The 21,422-nt window shown below is 37.6% G+C and overlaps 2 protein-coding genes across 3 annotated transcripts; both read right to left on the bottom strand.

Annotated features, from left to right (window-relative positions):
* Nucleotides 1-274: 274 nt before the first annotated feature.
* On the bottom strand, nt 275-9,199 carry elovl5 (ELOVL fatty acid elongase 5). Its single transcript, XM_077494740.1, has 8 exons — nt 9,117-9,199; nt 7,321-7,384; nt 6,994-7,181; nt 5,997-6,074; nt 4,397-4,568; nt 3,478-3,602; nt 3,157-3,291; nt 275-1,002 (listed from the first exon to the last, which is right to left on the bottom strand). Exons 2-8 carry the CDS (start codon nt 7,376-7,378, stop codon nt 895-897), a joined length of 864 nt encoding a protein of 287 aa, XP_077350866.1. The 5' UTR covers nt 7,379-7,384; nt 9,117-9,199; the 3' UTR covers nt 275-894.
* Nucleotides 9,200-10,486: 1,287 nt separating this feature from the next.
* On the bottom strand, nt 10,487-19,753 carry gclc (glutamate-cysteine ligase, catalytic subunit). Of its 2 annotated transcripts, XM_077495745.1 has the most exons (17): nt 19,125-19,143; nt 18,395-18,507; nt 16,889-17,012; nt 16,624-16,806; nt 15,287-15,400; nt 15,136-15,194; nt 14,921-15,057; nt 14,684-14,758; nt 14,402-14,518; nt 13,345-13,483; nt 13,144-13,256; nt 12,970-13,062; nt 12,790-12,894; nt 12,633-12,714; nt 11,565-11,674; nt 11,267-11,387; nt 10,487-11,178 (listed from the first exon to the last, which is right to left on the bottom strand). In XM_077495745.1, exons 3-17 carry the CDS (start codon nt 16,921-16,923, stop codon nt 10,997-10,999), a joined length of 1,665 nt encoding a protein of 554 aa, XP_077351871.1. In that variant the 5' UTR covers nt 16,924-17,012; nt 18,395-18,507; nt 19,125-19,143; the 3' UTR covers nt 10,487-10,996. The 2 variants fall into 2 exon arrangements, with proteins under 2 accessions (XP_077351871.1, XP_077351870.1); XM_077495744.1 differs by lacking the exon at nt 16,889-17,012 and having other exon boundaries at nt 19,125-19,753.
* Between the last annotated feature and the right edge of the window lie 1,669 nt (nt 19,754-21,422).

Genomic DNA, 21,422 nt, shown 5'->3' with positions numbered 1-21,422 from the left:
TTTTGCATGTGAGCACAGAATCAATATCTATCTGTATAATTACATTCAGACATACACATGACGTTTACTTATACAAACATCAAGGAAAAGTTATTTCATCAACGTGATCATGGAGTACCAACTTAAGTAACAATGTTTTTAATCCGTTATAAAAATCAGGAAGTGCATCAGTTGAATCTTGCGCTCTCAAATCGAAAGTATGCAGCGTCATCATGGGTGAGACTTCCTGTGTGAAATAAAACAAGTCTGTCATTTTAAATAAGCGCACTTCCTCTATACTCAAAACAATTCTTTAATGAGTTAGTTGTAGAGTAGTTAGTAGTCATTAGTTGATTACTTTCCATTATCGATGATGTCACAACAGAGTCAGGCACAGAGTGGACCAGCAGCAATGTGGTGACATTAGCATTAGCAACCAAATAAACAGGTCTTTTGAAGGCACCACAAATTTGGGGGGGAATATACACTTCAAATAATATCTACAATATTGAGTGTGATTGTACTTTCAAATTAAATGCATACAGACTTTTTTCTTTTTTTTTAACACATGATAAAGGTATTTTAGTTCATATATGAATGTGTCTACTGTGCGACTCTAATTTGACCATAAGCATCTCCTGGCCGGCCTCTGCAAAGGACAAACAGTATTTAGCGATTACGCAACAGCACCGGCAGGACGCAAGAAGCGCGCTCTTGTTACACGTCAAGGACGAGGCCAACAAAACGCTGCGTGCTTCAAAATTGACAGCACGTTCAACCGGAGTCACCGGAGCTTTTTGTCTTTTCGCCGTCTACATGGAAAGCCTCCCGAGTCAGTCTGTTTAAATTGAAGGCGTAGACGAGACTTTTCCTTTTGCCTCTAAGCAGCATTGGCCAACAAGGGAGTGACAGATGTTAATCCAGCCTCAGTTTCTTTGCTATGAGCACCGTGTTGCTTGTTGGGTGTCCATTGGTCATCAGGGAGGCGCCGTTCTTGAGCTCGCTCTTTCGCTTCTTGTACGTCTGGTGAAGGGCAGGGAAAGAACAAGATCATTATGAAGGAATTTCAAACGTGTTTTTAGCTTGAACCAAGGTTATTTTAGTTAACTGAAAAACAAAAATAAAAATAAAAATTCTTTAACGAAATAAAATAAAAACGAAAATGCTTTTTAAAAAACGAAAACTAACAAACTGCATTTTACGTTTACAAAACGGGAAAAATGCCATTTGTTTTAGTTTTTGGTAATTAATTCAATGCATGAGCATTTGGGGATGATTTTAAATATATTTACTTCGATATTAACCGGTGTCGGTACCAGATGTAATCGGGCTGCCAGATTGTATCGGGTCGCCTGCCGATGACGTCACACTACAGTATTGTCCGGAAATTGTCCATTTACAATTGTTCAAAATAACAAAATTTATGGACTAAAATTGTAAAAACTTAAATAAACCTAAAAATATAAAATCATGATACTTTAAGAGTTGGGGGGAAAAAAAAAAAAAAAAAAAGACTGAAGCGGCTTCAAGTTTGCTGGTGACGTCAGTACAGCAGCTCAAATGAAGTTAGCTTTGGTTTGGTTTCTTTTTTAGCAGTTCTCAAATCAATCACAATAACAAAAACAGTCTTAATGATAATAGGAACACATTAACAATCTAATCTGATATTTGTCACATCTGAGACAATTATTTTGTGTATTTATCATTTAGTCAATCTTATATATTTATTCAATATATTTTGCGTTTTTTACAATTCAGTCCGTACATTTGGTTATTTAAATTACATCTTTAATATTTTCTTTCCAATGTTTGATGTCAACTGGATAATTTCTAGCCAATCCTGTAGCGGGACGTGTTCAGTTAGGCGACCCTGATACGATCTGGCAGCCCGATCACATCTAGTACCGACACAGGAATAAAGACGTTTGAAAAGTGTCCCACAGAAGTGATGTCATCTAGTAGCGGCCAATAAAGCACCTTCAGATGACGTAGGTGGTGTTTAAATATTGCGCACAAGTAATACACATTAAAAATAAATAAATAAATAAAAATTTATTAGAAACTAATACTGAAACTAACTAAAACTAAATAAAAAAAACAAAGCATTTACTAAATAACTAAAACTAAAAAAAACTAACCCACAAAACTAATAAAAACTAACTAACTAAAAAATAATAATAAAAAACAATAATAAAAACTAACTAAAATGGGGAAAAAAATCCTTTTAAATTGGGGGTGTAAGGCGATCGTAATTAATCGCATGATTTCAATAGTTAACTCGATTAATTGCAAATTTTTGTGTTCTGAAATGTAGGCTACAATTTTTTTTCTAAGTAACGATTACATTTGCAAATGTTTACATCTGTTCTAAATGTACATAAAATATTTTTTTAATAAGTTTTCATACACTTGTTAACATAAAAGTGGGAAAAAATGTTAAATTAAAAGATATATGGCTGCATCTTTTATTCAATGATACAGTAATTTCATAATAATTCCTAAAATTGAGTTAGAATTAGGATGTGAGTGTGATATTGATTTGTACTGAGGTCATTTTTCTGCCACTAGATGGCATAATTGCATTTGTAAGATGTTGGTGACAGCTCAGTGCATTTTTCTTTAAATATTAGCTCCTTGACTGCCAAAAACGTTTAATCACGATTAATAAAATCATAATGTATGTCGCTATAAACGTTAAATGACGTCAACTACGTGTTTGTTTTTTTTGTTTTTTTTTTAAATCAATGGGCAGTGCAACATCTAAGTGCAGCGCTGGCTGGTCAATGGGTTGTGGAATCAAAAACACTCACTAACTATGGCCACCAGATGGCAGCATTGTATCTCTTCAATGGGCTGCCCGTGTATTAAATTACAATGAAAGATGACGAAAGCTGATGAAATAGAACGTTTTCAAGGATGACGTGAATGATAACGTTTTGATAACGTGTGGCAGTAAAAGAGTTAAGAGCTATCGAATTTTTAACATGAAGTAACTTGTGAAAAATTCTGCACATTTTAAAAATGATAAAACACAACTTGACCCCAGTTCCCCAAAATATATGGATTATTATTACATTGATTACTGCTAAGTTTTGACGTGGACGTGTCTGAGGAAGGGGTGGTACTAATTTTGTCACCCGTATTTTTGACCAATGGGAAGATAGCATCCAAAGTGACCTTGATGTAGAAGTTGGAGAAGAAGCCAATGAGGGTGAACATGTAAACGATTTCGAAGTAGAGCCACCCGAAGGGCAAACCGCACGGCCACATGATGGCACACAGCGTCTGCAACATCGTTAAGAGGAACTGGATCTGCAGGGGAAACATGACATGTACACATATTTAGGTGACGAGAAACGATATCGATCCAAAGCTCAAAATATCTTTAATGGATGCACAAATGTCTTTTGTGCCTTGTTTAAGCAGTTCCAAGAATAAACACGTATCGGGACCAGCGTACCTGGAGGACGAGTCTACGTTTATCAGAATTGAGTTTACCATCTGAAGCTGCGTGATGTACTTCTTCCACCAGAGGTACGGCCGCATGGCGGGGATGGCTGACAGGCCGTAGTATGAGTACATGACCACGTGGACCAAACTGTTGAGGCAAGGTCCGAAGTAGGCTGTAAGATAAACGGGAAGTCGACTCACTCATCATCGTTATTCACTGTTTGTTTCATTATGACAGTCTTGTCACAAGGTATGTCGGAATTTAGACCTCATGATAACAACCGCAAATGATACCTATTTGTTTTCATCGGAAAGCCTCGCCACTGATAAACCTAAAGGAGACCAGGTGGCGGCCATTTTGCCACTTGCTTACCTCCATCCAACATGGAAAAAAAATGTAAAGTTATTCCTTTTTTTTTTCTTTTTTTTTTTCTTTTTTTTAGAATATTGTGATAAAGTCCTTTATTCTCTGCAATGCAACCAAATAAGCAAAAATGCCACACATTCTGGATCCACCACAAATCAACCGAAACACTGCAAGCCCTCTACTGTTTTAACACTGCCGATCATGGCTTTTTTTTTACTTGGTCTGAGGAAATATTCTAATATTTTGAGATAGGATACTTGAGTTTTGTTTAAGCTGTAAGCCATAATCAGCCACATTAAAACAACAAAAGGCCTGCTACACTTCAATTGATCTGCAATGAATCCCGAATGCATGACATTTCGACTCACTCATCATCGTTATTCACTTTTTGTTTCATTATGACAGTCTTGTCACAAGGTATGTCGGAATTTAGACCTCATGATAACAACCGCAAATGATACCTATTTGTTTTCATCGGAAAGCCTCGCCACTGATAAACCTAAAGGAGACCAGGTGGCGGCCATTTTGCCACTTGCTTACCTCCATCCAACATGGAAAAAAAATGTAAAGTTATTCCTATTCCACGTTCCCATCACTCACAGTGGCCGCAGGGGAGCCAGTTGAGGACAAACCACCAGATGTTGAGCATGCTGACGTGGTGGTAGATGTGAAGAAAGGTGAGCTGGTGATTGTTCTTTCGCAAAATGAAGAAAAAGGTGTCCATGAACTCAATGACCTTCGAGAAGTAGTACCACCACAGCACGTTCATGATCTGAGGAGAAACACGGAAGTTGGTTGCAAATTAGCGCCGGGGATGTTTAGCTCAGTCATAAAGAGGAAAAAGAAATGATGCGGCTAAAAGCAGTACTGAGATGTTGACAGGCTGTTGGATTTTTATAGGTCCTTTATTAGGATATTACAAAGGATAACAACACACATTTTGTCATGTAGGCTATGGAGTTTCATTCTATTGGATAATGTCAGACCTGCTTTTGCCCACATACCTCAGAGGTCAGCAACATTAACTGTCAAAAGAGACATTTTAGGCCAAAAAAAAAAAAAAATCATCTGCAGCCACAAAACCTTTGAAAATTGTGAACAAAGTAGTATAGACATAGACATAAAGACATAGACATAAAGGTAATTTTTTTTGCCTCTCTTCTTCCTTTTTGGGACATTTTTGGCAATTCTGTGGGAAATTTTATGCTTATTTTTAGGATTTATTTTGTGTTTGGACATTCTCAAATCACTTTTTAAATATTTTCTGACTTTTTTGGACAATTTCGTGAACACTAGATGACCAATTTTGGGATTTCTTCTTTTGTTTTTGGACATTTTATAGTCTTTTTTTTTTTTTTTTTTTTCTTTTTTTTCTTTCTTTTTTTTTTTTTTGTAAATATAATGAATTTTCTGACTTTTTTTGGCAATTTCGTGTACACTGTATGACCATTTTTGGTATTGACATATGCCTTTTTTTTTTTTAAACATATAATGAATTTTCTGACTTTTTTGGCAATTCCAATTACATTTTATGATATTTTTCTACCTTTTATTTTTGGACATTTTATGGTTACTTTTTGAACATTCTTTTTTAAAATAATTTTTTGATGTTTGGTATTTTTGTGTACATTTTATGGTAATTTTTCTGCTCTTTTTGGATCATTTGGACATTTTATGATCACTGTTTGGACCTGTTTCGGTATTTTTTTTAATAACTTTTCATCTACCTTTCGTCTCTTTCTGACAAATTACATTTTTAAACTCTTGACAATTTTTTAATGTCTAATTTATTTTTAAAAATCTATATCGTTAACTCATTCAAAAAGAATATCGAATAAAATAAATACTGTATGTAAAAAAATAAATAATTTCTACTTTTTTTTTTTTTTTTTAAGAGATCCACAGGATCCACTATACATATAATTATTACGAAATATACTTGTTTTTTGTTTTGTCTGGCTGAAATATACCTTTTTTTTTTTCCTTTTTTGTGGGTCTGTATTCAGCATCTACTTGATAAAATCAGGCTACTCAATTACTATTAACTTTATTTGACTATAAAGGCCTATTTTTCCAAAACATTTTGGTTGACCTCACTCAACAGATCATGTGTCTGTTTGTATCATTAAAAATATGGGTGAGAGGGGAAAAAAAGAACACGGAGAGATGACATATTGCAAGAACAGTATGACTCACTCACCTTATTATCCACTTCCGGTGCACTGTGCGTGTCCTGGCAGTACAAGTTGTAGCTGCTGTTCCACAGAGCAGACACAAGCTGAGGACGAAGACGAATGACGGCATCAAGTTTATGCAAATCCAAACGAATACATGAACACAGAATCACTGTCACATTGTGGTAACACATCTTCTTTATTAAAGTACAACCTGAAAAAAAAAGAGCGCAAAACCCTTCGTTCCCTCATTTGAATGCGACTTCCTGTGAACCAATGAACTCTTTTGAAAGTCGAAGAAGTGTAATTCAATGCCAAGTCGCCAAATCAATAACGATCAACCGCCTTTGCGGAAGAAGCAAAAGCTCTGCTTGTGATGAATAAATGAATTACACTTGATGGCCATTTGTAAATGTATTTATTTTTCTGTGTTTACATAACTGTAGCTAGCTTTTAAAACCACTCATTCATGGTTGTTGCACTTCATGTTACTCACTTTTGTGGCTTTCTTTTTTGCTATTGTCTTCCATGAAGAGATCCGGTTTACAGTTGTACATTTTGCCAACTTTGTTTTCTCATTAAGTAACACATAAAGTCTTTGAAAAGTAACTTTAATCAGACTATTTATTAAATATAGTAAAGTGTTAAAATGATGTTACTTGAAATGGCACCCATTATTGAGTTACATGTTACTGATTATATTATTTCTAACTCCTGTTAGGATAAAGATGGAGCAAGAGTAGCTGCTTGTTTCAGTTCTTGCTCTTATTCAGCGTATTACTTTATTATGTGGTTATGACTACGTGAGGAAGGGTGACTCACAAGACACCCTGGGTGTGCCTGTGCATCTTATATGAAATTTCTATCTAATTCTCAAACAAAGTGTTCTGAGCAGGACTGACAACAAGCACCCCTGCCATCAGATAGTTCGATTGATTTCAGCACGGATTTGAATACAAAATAATCAAACTGCGGTTTGAGTGAGTAATGTAACATAATTCCGTCTTGGCTGTGACCGCGTACCTGGTGGAACATGCAGAGCGACATGAGCATAAGGCTCATGTTGTAGACCACGAGGACGCCTTTGCACGAGTACGCCTGCCTGCGTCGCATGTACTTGGGCCCCGTCCATACCACCAAAAGATAGACCACGGTGAGGGCAAGGGTCGGCGAGTAGTTGTCGAGCAGCAGCCAACCGCGCACCCGCTCATCTGAAATAATATGAGGTCAAAGGTGAAGTTTCGGAGTATAAATGATATTACCAATTACCTACTAGCAAAGCTCCCTATTCAACTTAAGTTGCATTTTGATTCAAACAAACCCCTAGATGATAACATTTTATTGCCATACCTCTGGGACCCAACCATGACTCCAAAAAGGTGTTGAGTCTGTGATCCAAGGCCTCCATGGTCACCTGAAAGTCATAAAAACACCAACGACTGCTAACAACTATAATGTTAAAAGACAAATTATGAATAATGAGCCTGTACACAAGATAGGTGATAGTATAAAGCTATCTGAGGAAAGTGTGATACACTAGAATGTAATAAACCATCAATTCATGGTCATTTGCTTCCCATTTTGGTTCAGTGAAAGCATAAAGGAAATTCAGATTTAGCTAGCTTCGGTGGAAATGATAACTCAGGCTACGGAAGTTAGCATTTATGCTAGTCAACAGTTTTCTGAACTTTTATACTAAAATGAAAACATAAGATGACAGCACCTTCATAACATTATCTTGACAAATGCCTGCCGAAAGCCGCTTTGTGTACAGTTACAGTTTCACTGCTGCTAACATTCTTACCATTGATGTGATATCACACTTATTCAATATCAACCGCAAGCTATTTGCACAATGCTAGCAAAACCTTCCTGTATGGTTAAACACAAAACTCCAGTGCAGTATTTCCTGCTCCACATTCACATCAACATTTATTACATTTATTGTTTTTAATATATAGGATTTAAGGTCTATTTGGGTCGTGACAGATTTGTCCAGGTCAAAGGTCATGTTCAGATAAAAGCATAGAAGGGTTAAACAGATTACATCAACCTTGGATGAAGCGACACAAACGTGCGTTAAGAGTTATCAAATTCAGCAAAAAGAGGAAAATTTAATCCGCATGCAGCCTCTGTACACACTCATATGACATTGAAATATCTCTAGCCCATCAATTGGAGCGCACCAGTGACTTTGTATACAGTATATGCTTTTAGACAATTTAATGTATTTCTTGTCATCTATGGTCAGTGATTAACTCGTTCTCATAGCCCCTTACAGCATTTTACGGACATCTTTAGTTTATGGCCTGTAATGTCTTGAATTCCGGCACAAAACATGGCCTATTAATTATGACCAGTACTGCACAGTATGTGATCATAAAAGATCGTACGTCTTAAGTGTGTCTGTGATGTCTTCAGAAAGCCACCAAGACAGATTTATATGTTGGGCTCCAGCACACCCGGGAGTCTAATAAAACAGTGAAATGGATCATTACATGATCAAATCAATCAAAATCCTATCAATACAGTGCTGTTTTTCTTTCCCAGAAACATGTACCAAAAACAACAGATGAATGTCATTTCCATTTATTCCAATGGGGAAAGTTAATCTTTGATACAACCGATTTGCGTTACGAACATGTCACAGAATTAATTTAATTTATAATTCAGGGCACCGCTGTATTTGTATTATAAACAAACTTCAAAGCTGGCATATGAACTGTAAAAATTGCCTCGGAGTCACAGAATATCAAAGTTCAAGTTAAATATATTATTTATTGCACAATTATTTTAATATGTCAATTAAATTACATTCTACCACAGTTTAGATGCTGAGCTACTAAAACTAGGTATAGCCCGTTATATATATCGCGTAACGATCATGGTCATATATCATTGTGATAGACAGAAATCTCGATAAAAGCTATTTGATTCAAGACTTTTTGTCCACTTATAGTGTCGAGACATAGCATAATAGTTTTAAAGTGACGTTAAAGTGACTTAAGTTAACATGACAGCACATGACAGAGCATCATGCTACCGCATAACACACACGGTTCTCAACGCATCTCACACAGGATAGAGAAGACATGTCGCGGCTTAACCATCAGATGAGGTGACATAATGTGACGACGGATACTCACCAGAAAAGTCAGAGCGCCCACGGACGGACACAAAAGTGGACGCGACACGGACTGTGGACTCACACACTCTTCTCTGTCGCCTCTCTCTCTTTCACTCTTTTTTTTTTTTTTTTTTTGAGGAAAATCACTGTATTCAACCGTGGCTCGCGGGCCGATGTGTAGCACAATGTAGAGTCATTCATTCAGTGGACTACAAAAATGGTGGAATTATCAACATGGGAGTTTAACCAGTGGATTGCAAGTCAAATAAAAATATTTAATAATAGGCTATATGAAATACAAATGTTAATCAACTCGCTTTTATTTTTCATATTTAAAGGGAACATCTTAAATTGAGGTAGCAGGAAGACCTAGGTTAACATATCGGGGGTTCCTGCATGTAGGTTTTTTGTAGATACTTTTCTGTAGAAATTGTCAACATTTCCTCTACATGGGGCACTCCGCAAGGGGCAGAAAGTATCTCATACAATGATTGACATGTTACACAATAAAACCATTTTTGTAGATTATTTTTTATTTTTTTTTGCACAGTAGTAAATAATTGGATGGACTTTATAATGGCTTGTATACAAATACAAATAAAACAAATCAAGCATGCGTTTTATTACCTAACCAATTTCTGAAAATAGGAGCAAGCTGTTTTGAATTCCACTAAATTACAGTCTCACAAATCAGATCAGCCATTTTCAAGCAATGGCCAGGCTATGCTGTCTGACACATCTTGTCAATAGACAATAGATAAGCAGAGCTGCGTTATGGTTTCTTAAGCACAGTTGATCTCTTCTGCAAGTAGAAGTCACAGTATTGGTTTGGCAGTCGAGCAAATGGGCTAACCATTCATTTTCATTCGAAAGGATATTTTGCTAAAAAATATCAATGCGCAAAAAAAAATAAAAATAAAAAATGGTTATGTCTAGATTTGGGAGCTGATGATTTAGTCAGGTTTCGCCTATGGCTTACTGCTTCCATCTAGTGGATAAAAAGGGCTCATCACTGTAGTAAGGGGTAACTAAATAGTACAATATCATCTCATTTTAATAGGACAGAGTTTTATTATTAATTAAGGCAACTTAGGGTGCCTTTTTGTTTCAGTAATTTTGAAACGTTTAAAAAAAAAAAAAAAAAAAAAAAAAAAAAAAAACTCTGAAGGGGTGGCATAAAAGCAATAGTCCAGTTTCTGGATTCATCCTGGTTCTTTTGTTGCACATTGAGCATAAAATGGATGTGCTGTTCAGACATTACTGTACATCAAAATATGGCTTAAGTTATGTGCAGTTCAAATAAGAATAACTGAGCAATCACTTAAATGATAAATGGTACTTAAGTTGCTACTATTGAGAGGAAAAAAAAATCTCTCCAAAACAAACAAGCAGATATGATAGATTTATTTGAAGCAGCATCACATTGTAAACCGCCCCACTTGAATGCCTGCGACTACAATTCCGAGTAAAGGAAAGGACATCTGGTAATCAAACAGAACTTGTCCCCAAAGTAAAAAGAAAGCTCACACAGATGCAGCGACACAAACACACAGCACGCTGCGTTGATGTTGTTGCAAAGAGCACAAGTACAGTATGAACAGTAGAGAGGAGGTAAAACTACTGTACAACTCTTTGCTACATTTACATTGTCACTCAGATTTCCAGAGAAAAATAAATACATTTCTATGACATAACCTTGACTATGTCTCAAGCCTATTAAAATAATTTCCAGTCATAAAAATCTGATCCAGTATATGTACAGTACATAAGATTGCTGCAGATGTGTTTTGTCATTAAAAACAAAGTTTTTTCACTTTAAAAAGTGGACCGATTTCAACATGATCCACATATTTGGTCGTAGTCTTACACATGATATCATGACACAGCAAATGATGTTTCTCACTTAACCTTGTTGACAGGATTCCCAATAAGCTCCGGGCATTGTTCTTTGCCTCTGGCAATCCTATCGCACCTCACGAAGAGGTCGTAGTTGATCTTGTCGCTGATCACGCTGTCCTGCTTGTACTCGGGATGCTTGGCCACAAACTCCCTCATCCACTTCGCCATCGTCATCAGATCGCCTGCATAGCAAAAAGTGAAGGTGACGTGACGCCTGGAGTCTATCACTGGTTAGATTGCACTTGCGGTACAAATGAGCTGAAAATGTACCGGAGGCGCGCTTCTTGATGAGCTTCAGGTAATTCAAAATGGTGCACCTGGTGTCCACGTCAACCTCCATGTTCTCAAGGTAGCAATTAAGGATGGGGATGAGACCTTGAAAAACTCCCTCCTAGTTATTCAAAAATTAAGAAGCAATGTTGCATATACTTCCATTTTTAGGTAATAATAATGATGATGATCTACAGCAGCAGTACTCAATAAAACAAAGCTTAAAAACTGCACTACAGATGCCCAAAGATGGCCGCGAAGCACTAAATGAAGATGATGGAAATGCACTTTTCCTTACTTTGCCATTGATGATAGTGTCGATGCTCATCAGCGTGTACTCCTCGTTAGCGCCGTCCGTTTCCAAGCCGTTCTGGGCCGAGGAGGCGCCATCCAGGCCGGGGTTGCATCCTGTTTGCCGACAAATGGGTTCATGTGTAAGTATCAAAGTAACAGGTGAATTTTTTTTTTTTTAATATTCATGTAAAACACTCTTTTATCCCAAAGTGAACAAAATCTAGTTTATTTTCAAACAAAACAGAATATTTGGTAAATTAAGAACTGTGTACCGTGTTTAGTTGAAAGGAAAAAAGAAATATTAACATTCTTCTGTTTTAAACCATAGTAAATCAGTTTCTCATCACAGGTGAGCTATTTTTTAGAAAACACCCATAAACTGTTCATGTTGTCCATGGGGCTAACTAGTACCCACTGGCAACTATCATATCTATTTATTATTTTTTCTCATCCTTTTAACTCTTTTACTGCCAAACATTATCCAAAACAACCCCAAAAATGTCAGCTGATTTTGAACATTTTCACGCATCTTTCAAGGCAAACAGATTATTGCGTGCTATGAGTACATCAACACGTTGGCTACCATATGAACAATTGGATGCCATTCTTTTATCAGAAAAAAAAAGTATGTTTCTACCTTATTCCGTTCTTTAGCGATCACCATTTGAAAATAGGTCATTTTCTACACAAGTAACTGACACGAATATTTTTGGTTTAAGTGATGCTCTGTGAATTAGATTTAATGTGACAAAGGCTTTGATCATTCACATCATCCTCGAAAATGTTCCATTTCCTAAGATCTGCCATGTTTTCATGCAATTTGATACATAGGAGCCCTTTGAAAAAAAGTGATACAATGCTACCATCTGCTGGCCATAGTTAGTTTTTTGTTTTGTTTTGTTTTTTCACTCCATTCACAAACCAGAGCTGCACAAGACGCTGCACTGCCCATTAAGAAAACAAAACAAAACAAAAAAAACATAGTTGACGTCAATTGATGTTATTGGCGGTACTCGGCAGGTGTGTCCTTAACGTCAATTGACGTTTTTGGCGGGAAAAGAGGTAAGGTCACCTTTAAAAATGTCCTTTCGGAAGTAGAACATTCCCTCTTGCACGGCATTCCTCCTCTGTGCCATTTTCATGTTTTCATCCACCTGATGACAGAAACGTCAGCATGAGAATCACAAATAAACAAGCTCAACTTAAATGCACTTCTTCAACTTCTCCACCTTGGATAACGGAATGAGGAAGTCCAGTTTGTAGGACAAGATGACTCTGGTGAGCAGGACGACAAAGACCACGTAGGCGGCGTTTTCGAAATCAGTGAGCTGCACCTGAGAAATGAAACACGGTCCTGTTGCCAGTGATCTTCATTTCAAACGGATCAGACGCGAAGCTGCACCACTTACCTCCATTGGGCGAAACTCAACTCTCCAGCCAATGTCTGAGTTGGGCGGAGGCGGTTTGAACCTCATCGTCTGCCAGTTTGTGGACTGGAGGTTCTGTCAAACATCACAGAGGAGAGTTCAAGTTAAGTTCAGTTAAGTTAAGAACACCTTTCGATGCAGGCGCAATGCTCTCACCTCAAAGTGGTCCGACTCATTCTCGTCATCCTGTTGCAATTTCTCCTCATAAGTGCACAGTGGATCTCGGATAAAGAGGTGAGCAATGTGCTGGGCCAGCAGCTTGTCAATTCCTACAAGAAGTGCATTTAAAGTCAGACGCCAGTTGGCGTTCATTTTACTTCAGGACGACAATTGACTCTAAATGTGCATATTTAATACCTGCGCCCAGCAGCTGATTGTAGATGTCCTCATCTATCGTCAAATCAATGTCGTTATACTTGTCGCCGCATTTAGACAAGTAACTGTCAATGGAGTCGTATCTTGACTTGAAGATTCTGTATTTGTTGTGCTTTAAAGGCTGCGATGGAAAGACAAGCAGTAAGCCATTTTGTTTTTAACTCAATCAAACCTAAAAACGTTTAAATACGTTTAATATTTTGTCCTTCACTCCCAAAAACGTATTTACACGTTATTTTATTTTATTTTTTAATACAAGCGCACGCAGAAGGCTTTGATGCAGGTGGTTTATAGCGATCGTAGTTATTAGAAAAAAACAAAAAACAAAAAAAAAACGTCCAGAAGGTGGCAGCAGAGTATAAGAGATCAGCCAGGGCCATGTTGCAACATTCTCTTTTAGCCAATGTTTTCATCAGGTTTGTGAATGGGGCAGATGCCACGGAAGAGGCGGGACTGTTTTTACACATCAGTTTGGTTCCGGGTTCGGTTTGCGACGTGTGGGCTGTGTCAAAATACTTGTGCGACTTTGTGCTGCCTCGGTTGCGCATTCGCAACCCGGACCGGAACCAAACTGATGTGCAAAATCACATTCCGCCTCTTTCGTGGCATATACCCCATAATGATTAAACTTAGCTGCATTCACATGCTAATTGCTGAAAACCGGAAACAGATACAAATATACTTTTTTCACTGATAAAAGAAGCGACTCTAATCTTTCTTTTGGTAGGTTCCATGTTTTTATAGCAATGAAACAATATTCTGTGGAACTTGCAAAATCAGTCAAAATCCAGTAAAAGAGCCAGGAGTGAAGGGTTGCTTCAGTGAAAATAGCTGCGAGTGAATGAGTTAATTTACAAGTCAAGTCAACTTTATTTATATAGCACCTTATCATGTAAAGAAAAAACTCAAAGTTCTTTACAAAAAAAAGAAAAAAGATGTTACTCAGTGACAAATAAAAAAAATAAAGAAGAAATAAATACATGTGATGTAATTTCATTCTCAAGTGCAAAGTGTACCAGCATGTTTTTTTGTGGCTCACCTTGAGTCCACGTTCCTCCTGTGTCCTGTCATCCACTGAGGCGGAAATAACCCCCCAGCGACAATCGATGTCTGACACGTGGCCTCTGTAGAAGGGGGAGGCCGCGCTCAGCGCCATCTGCGTGCACACAGTCATAATAGTGGCAGCGTTTAAATCATTACAGCCGCAATGCATTGTTGATCCCTGCGGCGGGGATGTTTGTTTAAAGCAACAGTTACAGTACAGTCCAACTTTCAGAGTGGCGGGCGACAAAAGTGAATTAAACACAATTATCTGGCTTACCACTATCGGGCAGAATGTCGCGAGTTGGTCATAAAGGTATCTTGCCTCATCGATGCTGCAAGCTTGGAAAGTAACCTGCAAAATATAATAAACCTTTTAAAGAAGGACGTTTATGGGGCATGATTACAGCCGGCGTCGCCGCCAGCAGACCAGATTGCGCCCTCTTATCTGTGAGTGATAATAAAAACAAAAGGGCTGTTTGAGTTGTCGCTTGGGCTGCATTGACATGCTCGCTACCTGCAGGCAGCAGTTGCCCATGCCGAAGCCCATGGCGTCCATGTAGATGTGGTCGGGCAGAGCCGCCCTTGCCGACTCCCCGTCATCTTCAGGGAACTCCTCCACGAATGGGGATGGCGTGCACTTGTCTTTGAAAACTGAAACGCAATTTCGGTTGTTCTAGAAATAGGATAAAAAGGATGAAAAATGAATTTGTTCATGTATGAGACACATACTTGGTACATTGATTGCAACTTTCTCTCCTCGTCTATGTCGTATGTTCCTGGTGAGGGTGCTGAAAAAGCAAGTCCACAAAATATGCACACCGTCACACATGTATTCATTCATTATTAAGTAATACAAAATATGAAGTGAGTTGGTGCTTACCTGAATCTTGGGTGTCTGTTAATGGCTTCATCAGGGAAAAACAGTGACTTTGACGCTCCGCTTTCAACAGGCGTTGGCGGGTATTCAGGCTGCGTAAAACCAGGACAACCCAGCCTAATAGTACAATAGAACAAAAGTACACCATTAGTTTTTGTTTATTTTTATTTTAATACTGTGCATGCTACACTCACTGAAATCTTTCAAGCCCAAATTAAGTCTTATGTATTTTTTTTTACATGACAAATTCGCATTTACTTTTTTAGGTAATTTGAACGCAAACCTACCAATTAAACCTTATATGATACATACTCAGTCTAATGAAAGCCTATTTATTTGAAATGCATAATGCTCAGGTTTATGTATTTAGCATTAATAAAGTACAATTACTTTAAATTAATAATAATGAGAGCAATTATTTACATAAGGGATATTGTTTGAATTGCATAATGATCAGGGTACTTATACATGATAAATAGCATATCGTCGCTATGTGAAAAACATTTATGTTCATCCCCGCCACCCCCCCTTGTTGTGTTGTTTTTGGAATATAATACTAAATACATAAACTTGAGGATTATGCATTTCAAATAAAGGCTTTATTAGATTAATGAATATCTCTCATATCAGGTTTATTTGGTAGGTTTGTGTGACAATTATCTAATAGAAAAAGTAAATGGGAATTTGTTATGTAAAAAATTACACAAATCTTAAATTGGCCGTGAAATATTTACGTGTGTTCAGTGCAAATATGAGAAAAATGATCATCTTAAAGGTCCAGATGCAAATCAGTGAAAAACAGTTTCTAATGTGAGTTTATTACTAAATGTAACTAATATTCAATTGTGATATTTACAAATCAATCCACTGCCAAATTGTTCAAATTTTCATTAGTTAAAATGGCCGCACAAAATAGATAGTAGCACCTATTGCACAACAAACACTTATTACTTGGAGTTTTATTTAATTTTTTTAGGGATATGCAATCGGTGTCTGGTCATACGCAGCCTTCGGCACTTGCGGCCCCCTTGTGGCCGTTTCTCAATAAGGAACTAGAAATTAGTAGAACCAAAAATTGCCATTAATTTCTTGTATTTGTAAGAAAAACTTCTATATTGGGGTATATAGGTAGTTATTCAAAATGTTTTAATGTAATCTCTTTATTTTATTTTTTTACATGTAATTCTCACTCAATTAAATCCATTACTACCACCCCTTTTCTGTAAATTACTTTTAGACTTGTGTTAAAACGTATTTCCATCAGGAAGACAATATTTCTTTGTTAAACAAGAAGTGAGGATGTAGCTGCTTTTAAAAATCCCTGACTTTTACGTTTGTACCTTGGAAATGAGGTGATTGTGCATAGAATTTCATTTTGGTTCAGAACAGAAGAAGCCTCTCGTCGCCTCTTCCCCATGTTGCCCTCCACAGTGTTGAACTCGGACATGGTGCCGCCGTACGGCTGCCCTGGAGTTCCTTCGATCATGTAGCTGCCATATTCGGGCCTCCAAAGCGTGGGGTGGCTGCACAAAAAAAAAAAAGAAAGAAAACACACAACTCGCTAGTAATCAGAGATCTCAAATGACCGCTTCCCGTTTCGCTTACGTCAGCCAGAATTTTGGCGGGTCGAGAGTACGCATCAGATTTGTATGAGAGCACCAGAGGGGCAGGATTGAGGAATGTTGGGCTCTACCATTCACCCGGTCACCAGGATTTCCGCTGGGCGAAGCTGGCAGCACAGATTTAGAGCAATGACATGGCCATCGTGGCAAGCACAACACGAGCAGGCATGTACAAACTCTTCTGCATAACTTTTCTATGGAACGTAATGTAACATCAGGTTGAGATTGTGTTTTGAAGCATTCCAAAGGATGGGCGGGGACTGCACGGCAAACAGATGCCATTTCTTCACCATGAGAACATTATATCCTTACTTTTTGTAGAACTACTTAACTGTCAAATGATGCAGCAGCATTTCAGAACATAAAGGGTGAATGTTGGAATCGCACAGCAAATCAAAGTATGGAAATGTTGCAGAGATGCTAATCTGCTTCCTGAGCACTTTTTTGTTCAAGTGTCATCCCATCATCTGCATGACTGTAGAATCTATTTTTGCAAGTGGATTAGATCTGTATGCATGTAATGCATGTGACTAAAATAAAGCACTGTATAGAGGGGGATGTCCTTTCGCGGGATTATATGAAAATACATAAAAGAAAATAGATATTTATTTTTGAAACACAAGGGAATTTTCACCTATGATATGCACATAATTGCACAATTTTGTGTCACCAAATATTTTCTACATCTTTAAAAATGTTGTACTGGGAATCTTGTTTTTTGATTTTTTGTTTTGTTTTTTAACTAAATTTAACAGCATGTTTTAAATTATTGAAGTCATTTTTACCAGTGATTTGCTGTGACAGAAATCCAAAACTTATTTGGTCATTTTATATAACTGACATGTTGCTGCACATAAAAACTGCAGCATACGTCAAGTTTGAGGTATGTTGAGCTTTACAATAAGGGTGAAGGTGGAACCTGGAGACTGGAAATGATACTGTACTTCTGGACTAAGCCACATAGACGCACACATCTGCAAGCAGTTCTGGTAATATAAAAAAAAAAAACACGTTAAAACAATCCTTAGAACAAGGAATTACGCCTTTGGAGTTCTACACAAAGAACAATTAGATACCATCCTCACAGTGCGACCCCTCTGCTGAAACTGTAAGAACGGGTAGCATTAACCAGTTTCACTGTATTATAATAACATATTATGTAACAGATCAATAAGTTTTACAGTCTTTTGTAGTAGTCGCTTCAATGTACATTTTCAAGTACAACCACACTGGGAAAGCAAATGTGCCACTTTATAAATACGGCATCATACTTTTAAAGGGTTAGTAGACTTTCTTCTACTACATTTTATTTTGAAGACTTTTACTTATGTGAATGTACAGCAGTTGTGGTAACATATATAAACAGTTATCTTACGACACATTAACATGACAGTTTTGTGTGCAAACGTGAGTGACAAACAAATACAGTCATGGGTTTGGCTGTGGGGCAAAGTTTCCTGACGCTGTTGCTTAGCTGCTGTAAACTTACTTGGGATTTATCTTTTCACCCTGGCCTTGGAGGGTATCCAAAACATCGCCACTATTCAACACAAGTCGAACCTTTTCGTTCTTGTCATCCAGTTCCACCAGCATGTACTCAACCTACGAATACACAAAATATTCTTAATAAACATGAATGCTGCATGATAACACATTGAGTTGAGTTGAGTTGAGTTGATCATATTTTCCGTGCAACAGTCAAGGTATTCCAACTCATGAGGGTCTGCGTGTGTGTTTCCTTGACTTTTGACTCAGCTACACTTGTAATCCCCTGTCTCAACTATAACAACAGCATTCCACATTGTTTGAAATCACATTCCACATGGAAGATCAAAGTTAGAGACGATAACTGCGAAGCATACTTTTATTGATTTATCTACTCCGTTAGTTATACAACCTCGGCAAGGTGCAATTGTTTTGGTGTGACTTATGCGTTTGCTGCATGCCTCAAAGGAATTATAATGGAATATTCAGTCTCATTATTGCTTTAATAGCCTTACTCACATGACTTCATGTATAAGTCACAAGTACAGATACAAATATGCGCCCCCCTTAAACTCATTACAGTACAGTACTGTACTTCAAATGGAGCACATGACTGTCTGGAAAATATGCCCCCAAAATACCCTTGTCAAATAAACAGCAGTTTATCCGCAGTAGGTTCTCTTAAATGGTATATTTGTTGAAGTAGAAAATGAAATAAACGGAAAATGTTTTACCTCGTCGCCCCATTTGAGTACATCCTTCTGCCGGTCCTTCAAATTGTTGTAAATGTTGACAAACTGAATGATGCCGTGTGCTCGGATGTGATCCGCATACTTCTTGGTATTTTCCCAGTTCAGCGGGGAGCCTTGACTCAGTAAGCCCATCTCGGAGACACTCGGTGCGGGGGAGGTGACGGCCGCTTGCCTCGCTGCCTTTTTCGGCTAACTTTCACGCCGAGTGCTCGCTAGCTAGCTAGCTCGTCTGCATAGAGTCGCAAAACCAAGGGGGATGAGCCTTAATTTGCTCTTCGGGATATTCCAGGTTGATTTGGTTGTGTAAAAAAAGTGTTCTTAATTAGACTATCCTCTCTTAAACTTTAAAGTGTTCTCCAGATCAGCAAAAAAATAAATAAAAAAATGCCCGCTGCTCATCACTTGCTAATATGCTTTAGCTAAAAGACACGCTGTGGCTGCAACGATGCTCGCTGAAAGCAGTCTGGATTTTTTCCCCCCGCACCTCGGTTGCCTGCTCGATTTTGCGCTTTTTAAACGTGCACTTCTGTTGTGGGTTGAACCAGTGCTGTTGCTGCCGAACGAACCCACTGACTGACGTAGTACATAATGGACGTCCCCCACCACCCCTCCACCTAAGCCACTGTGACGTCAGTATGACTCAGCATTCTTCAAGAAGCTATGTTTCCACCTGTCAAGCAGATGCCTTCAAATTACTTTGAAAAAGTAGGAATTTAGGAAAAACAATTGAGGGGAGATACAAAATGGTCGTAAAATTAATATAATGAAGACGCATATGTGAGGGTAAAATTTAGCAACGTAGAGACATAAGAAGTAATTTCATAGAAGAAGAAACGTAGTTTTAAAAAGTAAAATTTACATTTCCAACCTTTTCATTTCGTCATTGTTTTAACAGTAACACTCCCCTGTCACGAAATAAATAATGCAGAGGAGTATTCTTCTTTTCTAACAGTTCAAATTCTATCTATTAGCAGCTCCATCAGCCTTTATCATTAAATTAAATTATATACTCACATTTTTCCTCAGCAATTCAATAATATTACAACATTCACTTTCTTGAATTTTTTATTTGACAACTCTATTTTTAAATTCCTTTTCTCAATGCATTTCATTATTACTCAATTACAACACTGAAATTGTGTCAGGATTTGGATTATTAAGATGAGAAAATAACACCTCCGTCCTGTGGAGTCCGATTCTTGTGTGGGTCTGGCCGCCCCCCCTCTACTGTTAAGATCTGGCAAACTGAAACGTTTATGCTCTTTGATGGTTGGTCTTGATGTATGCAACAATTGTCTTGTACTAAAATTAGCAGTGCTGTCATGTTTATATTCTCATGTTTTGTTTTGTTTTTTTGTTTTGAATTATCTTATTTAGAGGGGCCCCTGTGTGTTGTTCTGGGGTGGTTGTTTTTCAAAAGTCATTTTCATTTCATTCAGTCATTTTTTAGTTTTATTGGGGTAAAATTTACGAAAACAAAATGATGATACGATGGTGACTGGTCATACCTTGTTTTTTGTCAATAAATATTGTTTATAAAAAAGAAAAAGAAAAAAGAAAATATTAACTCTTTGACTGCCAAAGACGTTTCATGATATGATTAGTAAAATTCCAATGAATGGAATGCGATCTTTCATTGAGTAGCCACATTGTATATGTAATAAAGGCAAACAATATTCTTTTTCAAAGATGAGTTAAAATGCTCAAAAGCGGCTGGCACTGTGGATTTTTTTGTTTTGTTTTTATAACGCCTGGCAATCAAAGAGTTTTAAACTGAAGTGAAAACGTTCCAGAACGTTCCAGTCCGTTCTCTCTCTCTCTCTCTCTCTCTCTCTCTCTCTCTCTCTCTCTCTCTCTCTCTCTCTCTCTCTCTCTCTCTCTCTCTCTCTCTCTCTCTCTCTCTCTCTCTCTCTCTCTCTCTCTCTTTTTATAAGAACCTTGCCCTTCCACGCCTGGTGTAAGTTGACGTAAGGCTGCAAGACAAAGTAAACTAAGCATGACACAGCAAATGATGATCAGGGGAGTGTTGAATAGTGCTGAGAAAACATATGACCCAAATTCCACTGTGGCTAATAACAAAATAAATTGTCCTGCGGTTAGGTGGCAACCAGTCCAGTTTGTACCCAGCGTCTCACCGAAAGCTGGGATAGGCTGAAGAAGCAGTATAGAACATGGATGGATAACTATTTTTTGTTAAGTATAGCAATCCTATTTAAATGCGCACAGCTAAAACTTATCCAAACTGAAAGAGTGCATGAGAAAATGATTAGTAATTCTTAC

This window comes from Festucalex cinctus, chromosome 14 (assembly GCF_051991245.1).
Source record: "Festucalex cinctus isolate MCC-2025b chromosome 14, RoL_Fcin_1.0, whole genome shotgun sequence".
NCBI classification, from domain to species: domain Eukaryota; kingdom Metazoa; phylum Chordata; class Actinopteri; order Syngnathiformes; family Syngnathidae; genus Festucalex; species Festucalex cinctus.
Note: the sequence above shows the minus strand (reverse complement) of the source record. Positions and strands in the feature narration are given on the sequence as shown.

Coding starts and splice junctions, on each gene's coding strand:
- elovl5 (XM_077494740.1), bottom strand. CDS start 7,378: ATGGAGGCCTTGGATCACAGACTCAACACCTTTTTGGAGTCATGGTTG. Junction 6,075..6,993: donor CGCTCTGCATGTTCCACCAG/GTACGCGGTCAC, acceptor CTTCGTCCTCAG/CTTGTGTCTGCTCTGTGGAA. Junction 3,603..4,396: donor CTGGCTCCCCTGCGGCCACT/GTGAGTGATGGG, acceptor TTTATCTTACAG/CCTACTTCGGACCTTGCCTC.
- gclc (XM_077495744.1), bottom strand. CDS start 19,274: ATGGGCTTACTGAGTCAAGGCTCCCCGCTGAACTGGGAAAATACCAAG. Junction 14,519..14,683: donor CGACATTCTGCCCGATAGTG/GTAAGCCAGATA, acceptor GTGTGCACGCAG/ATGGCGCTGAGCGCGGCCTC. Junction 12,715..12,789: donor TCCTCATTCCGTTATCCAAG/GTGGAGAAGTTG, acceptor TTCTGTCATCAG/GTGGATGAAAACATGAAAAT.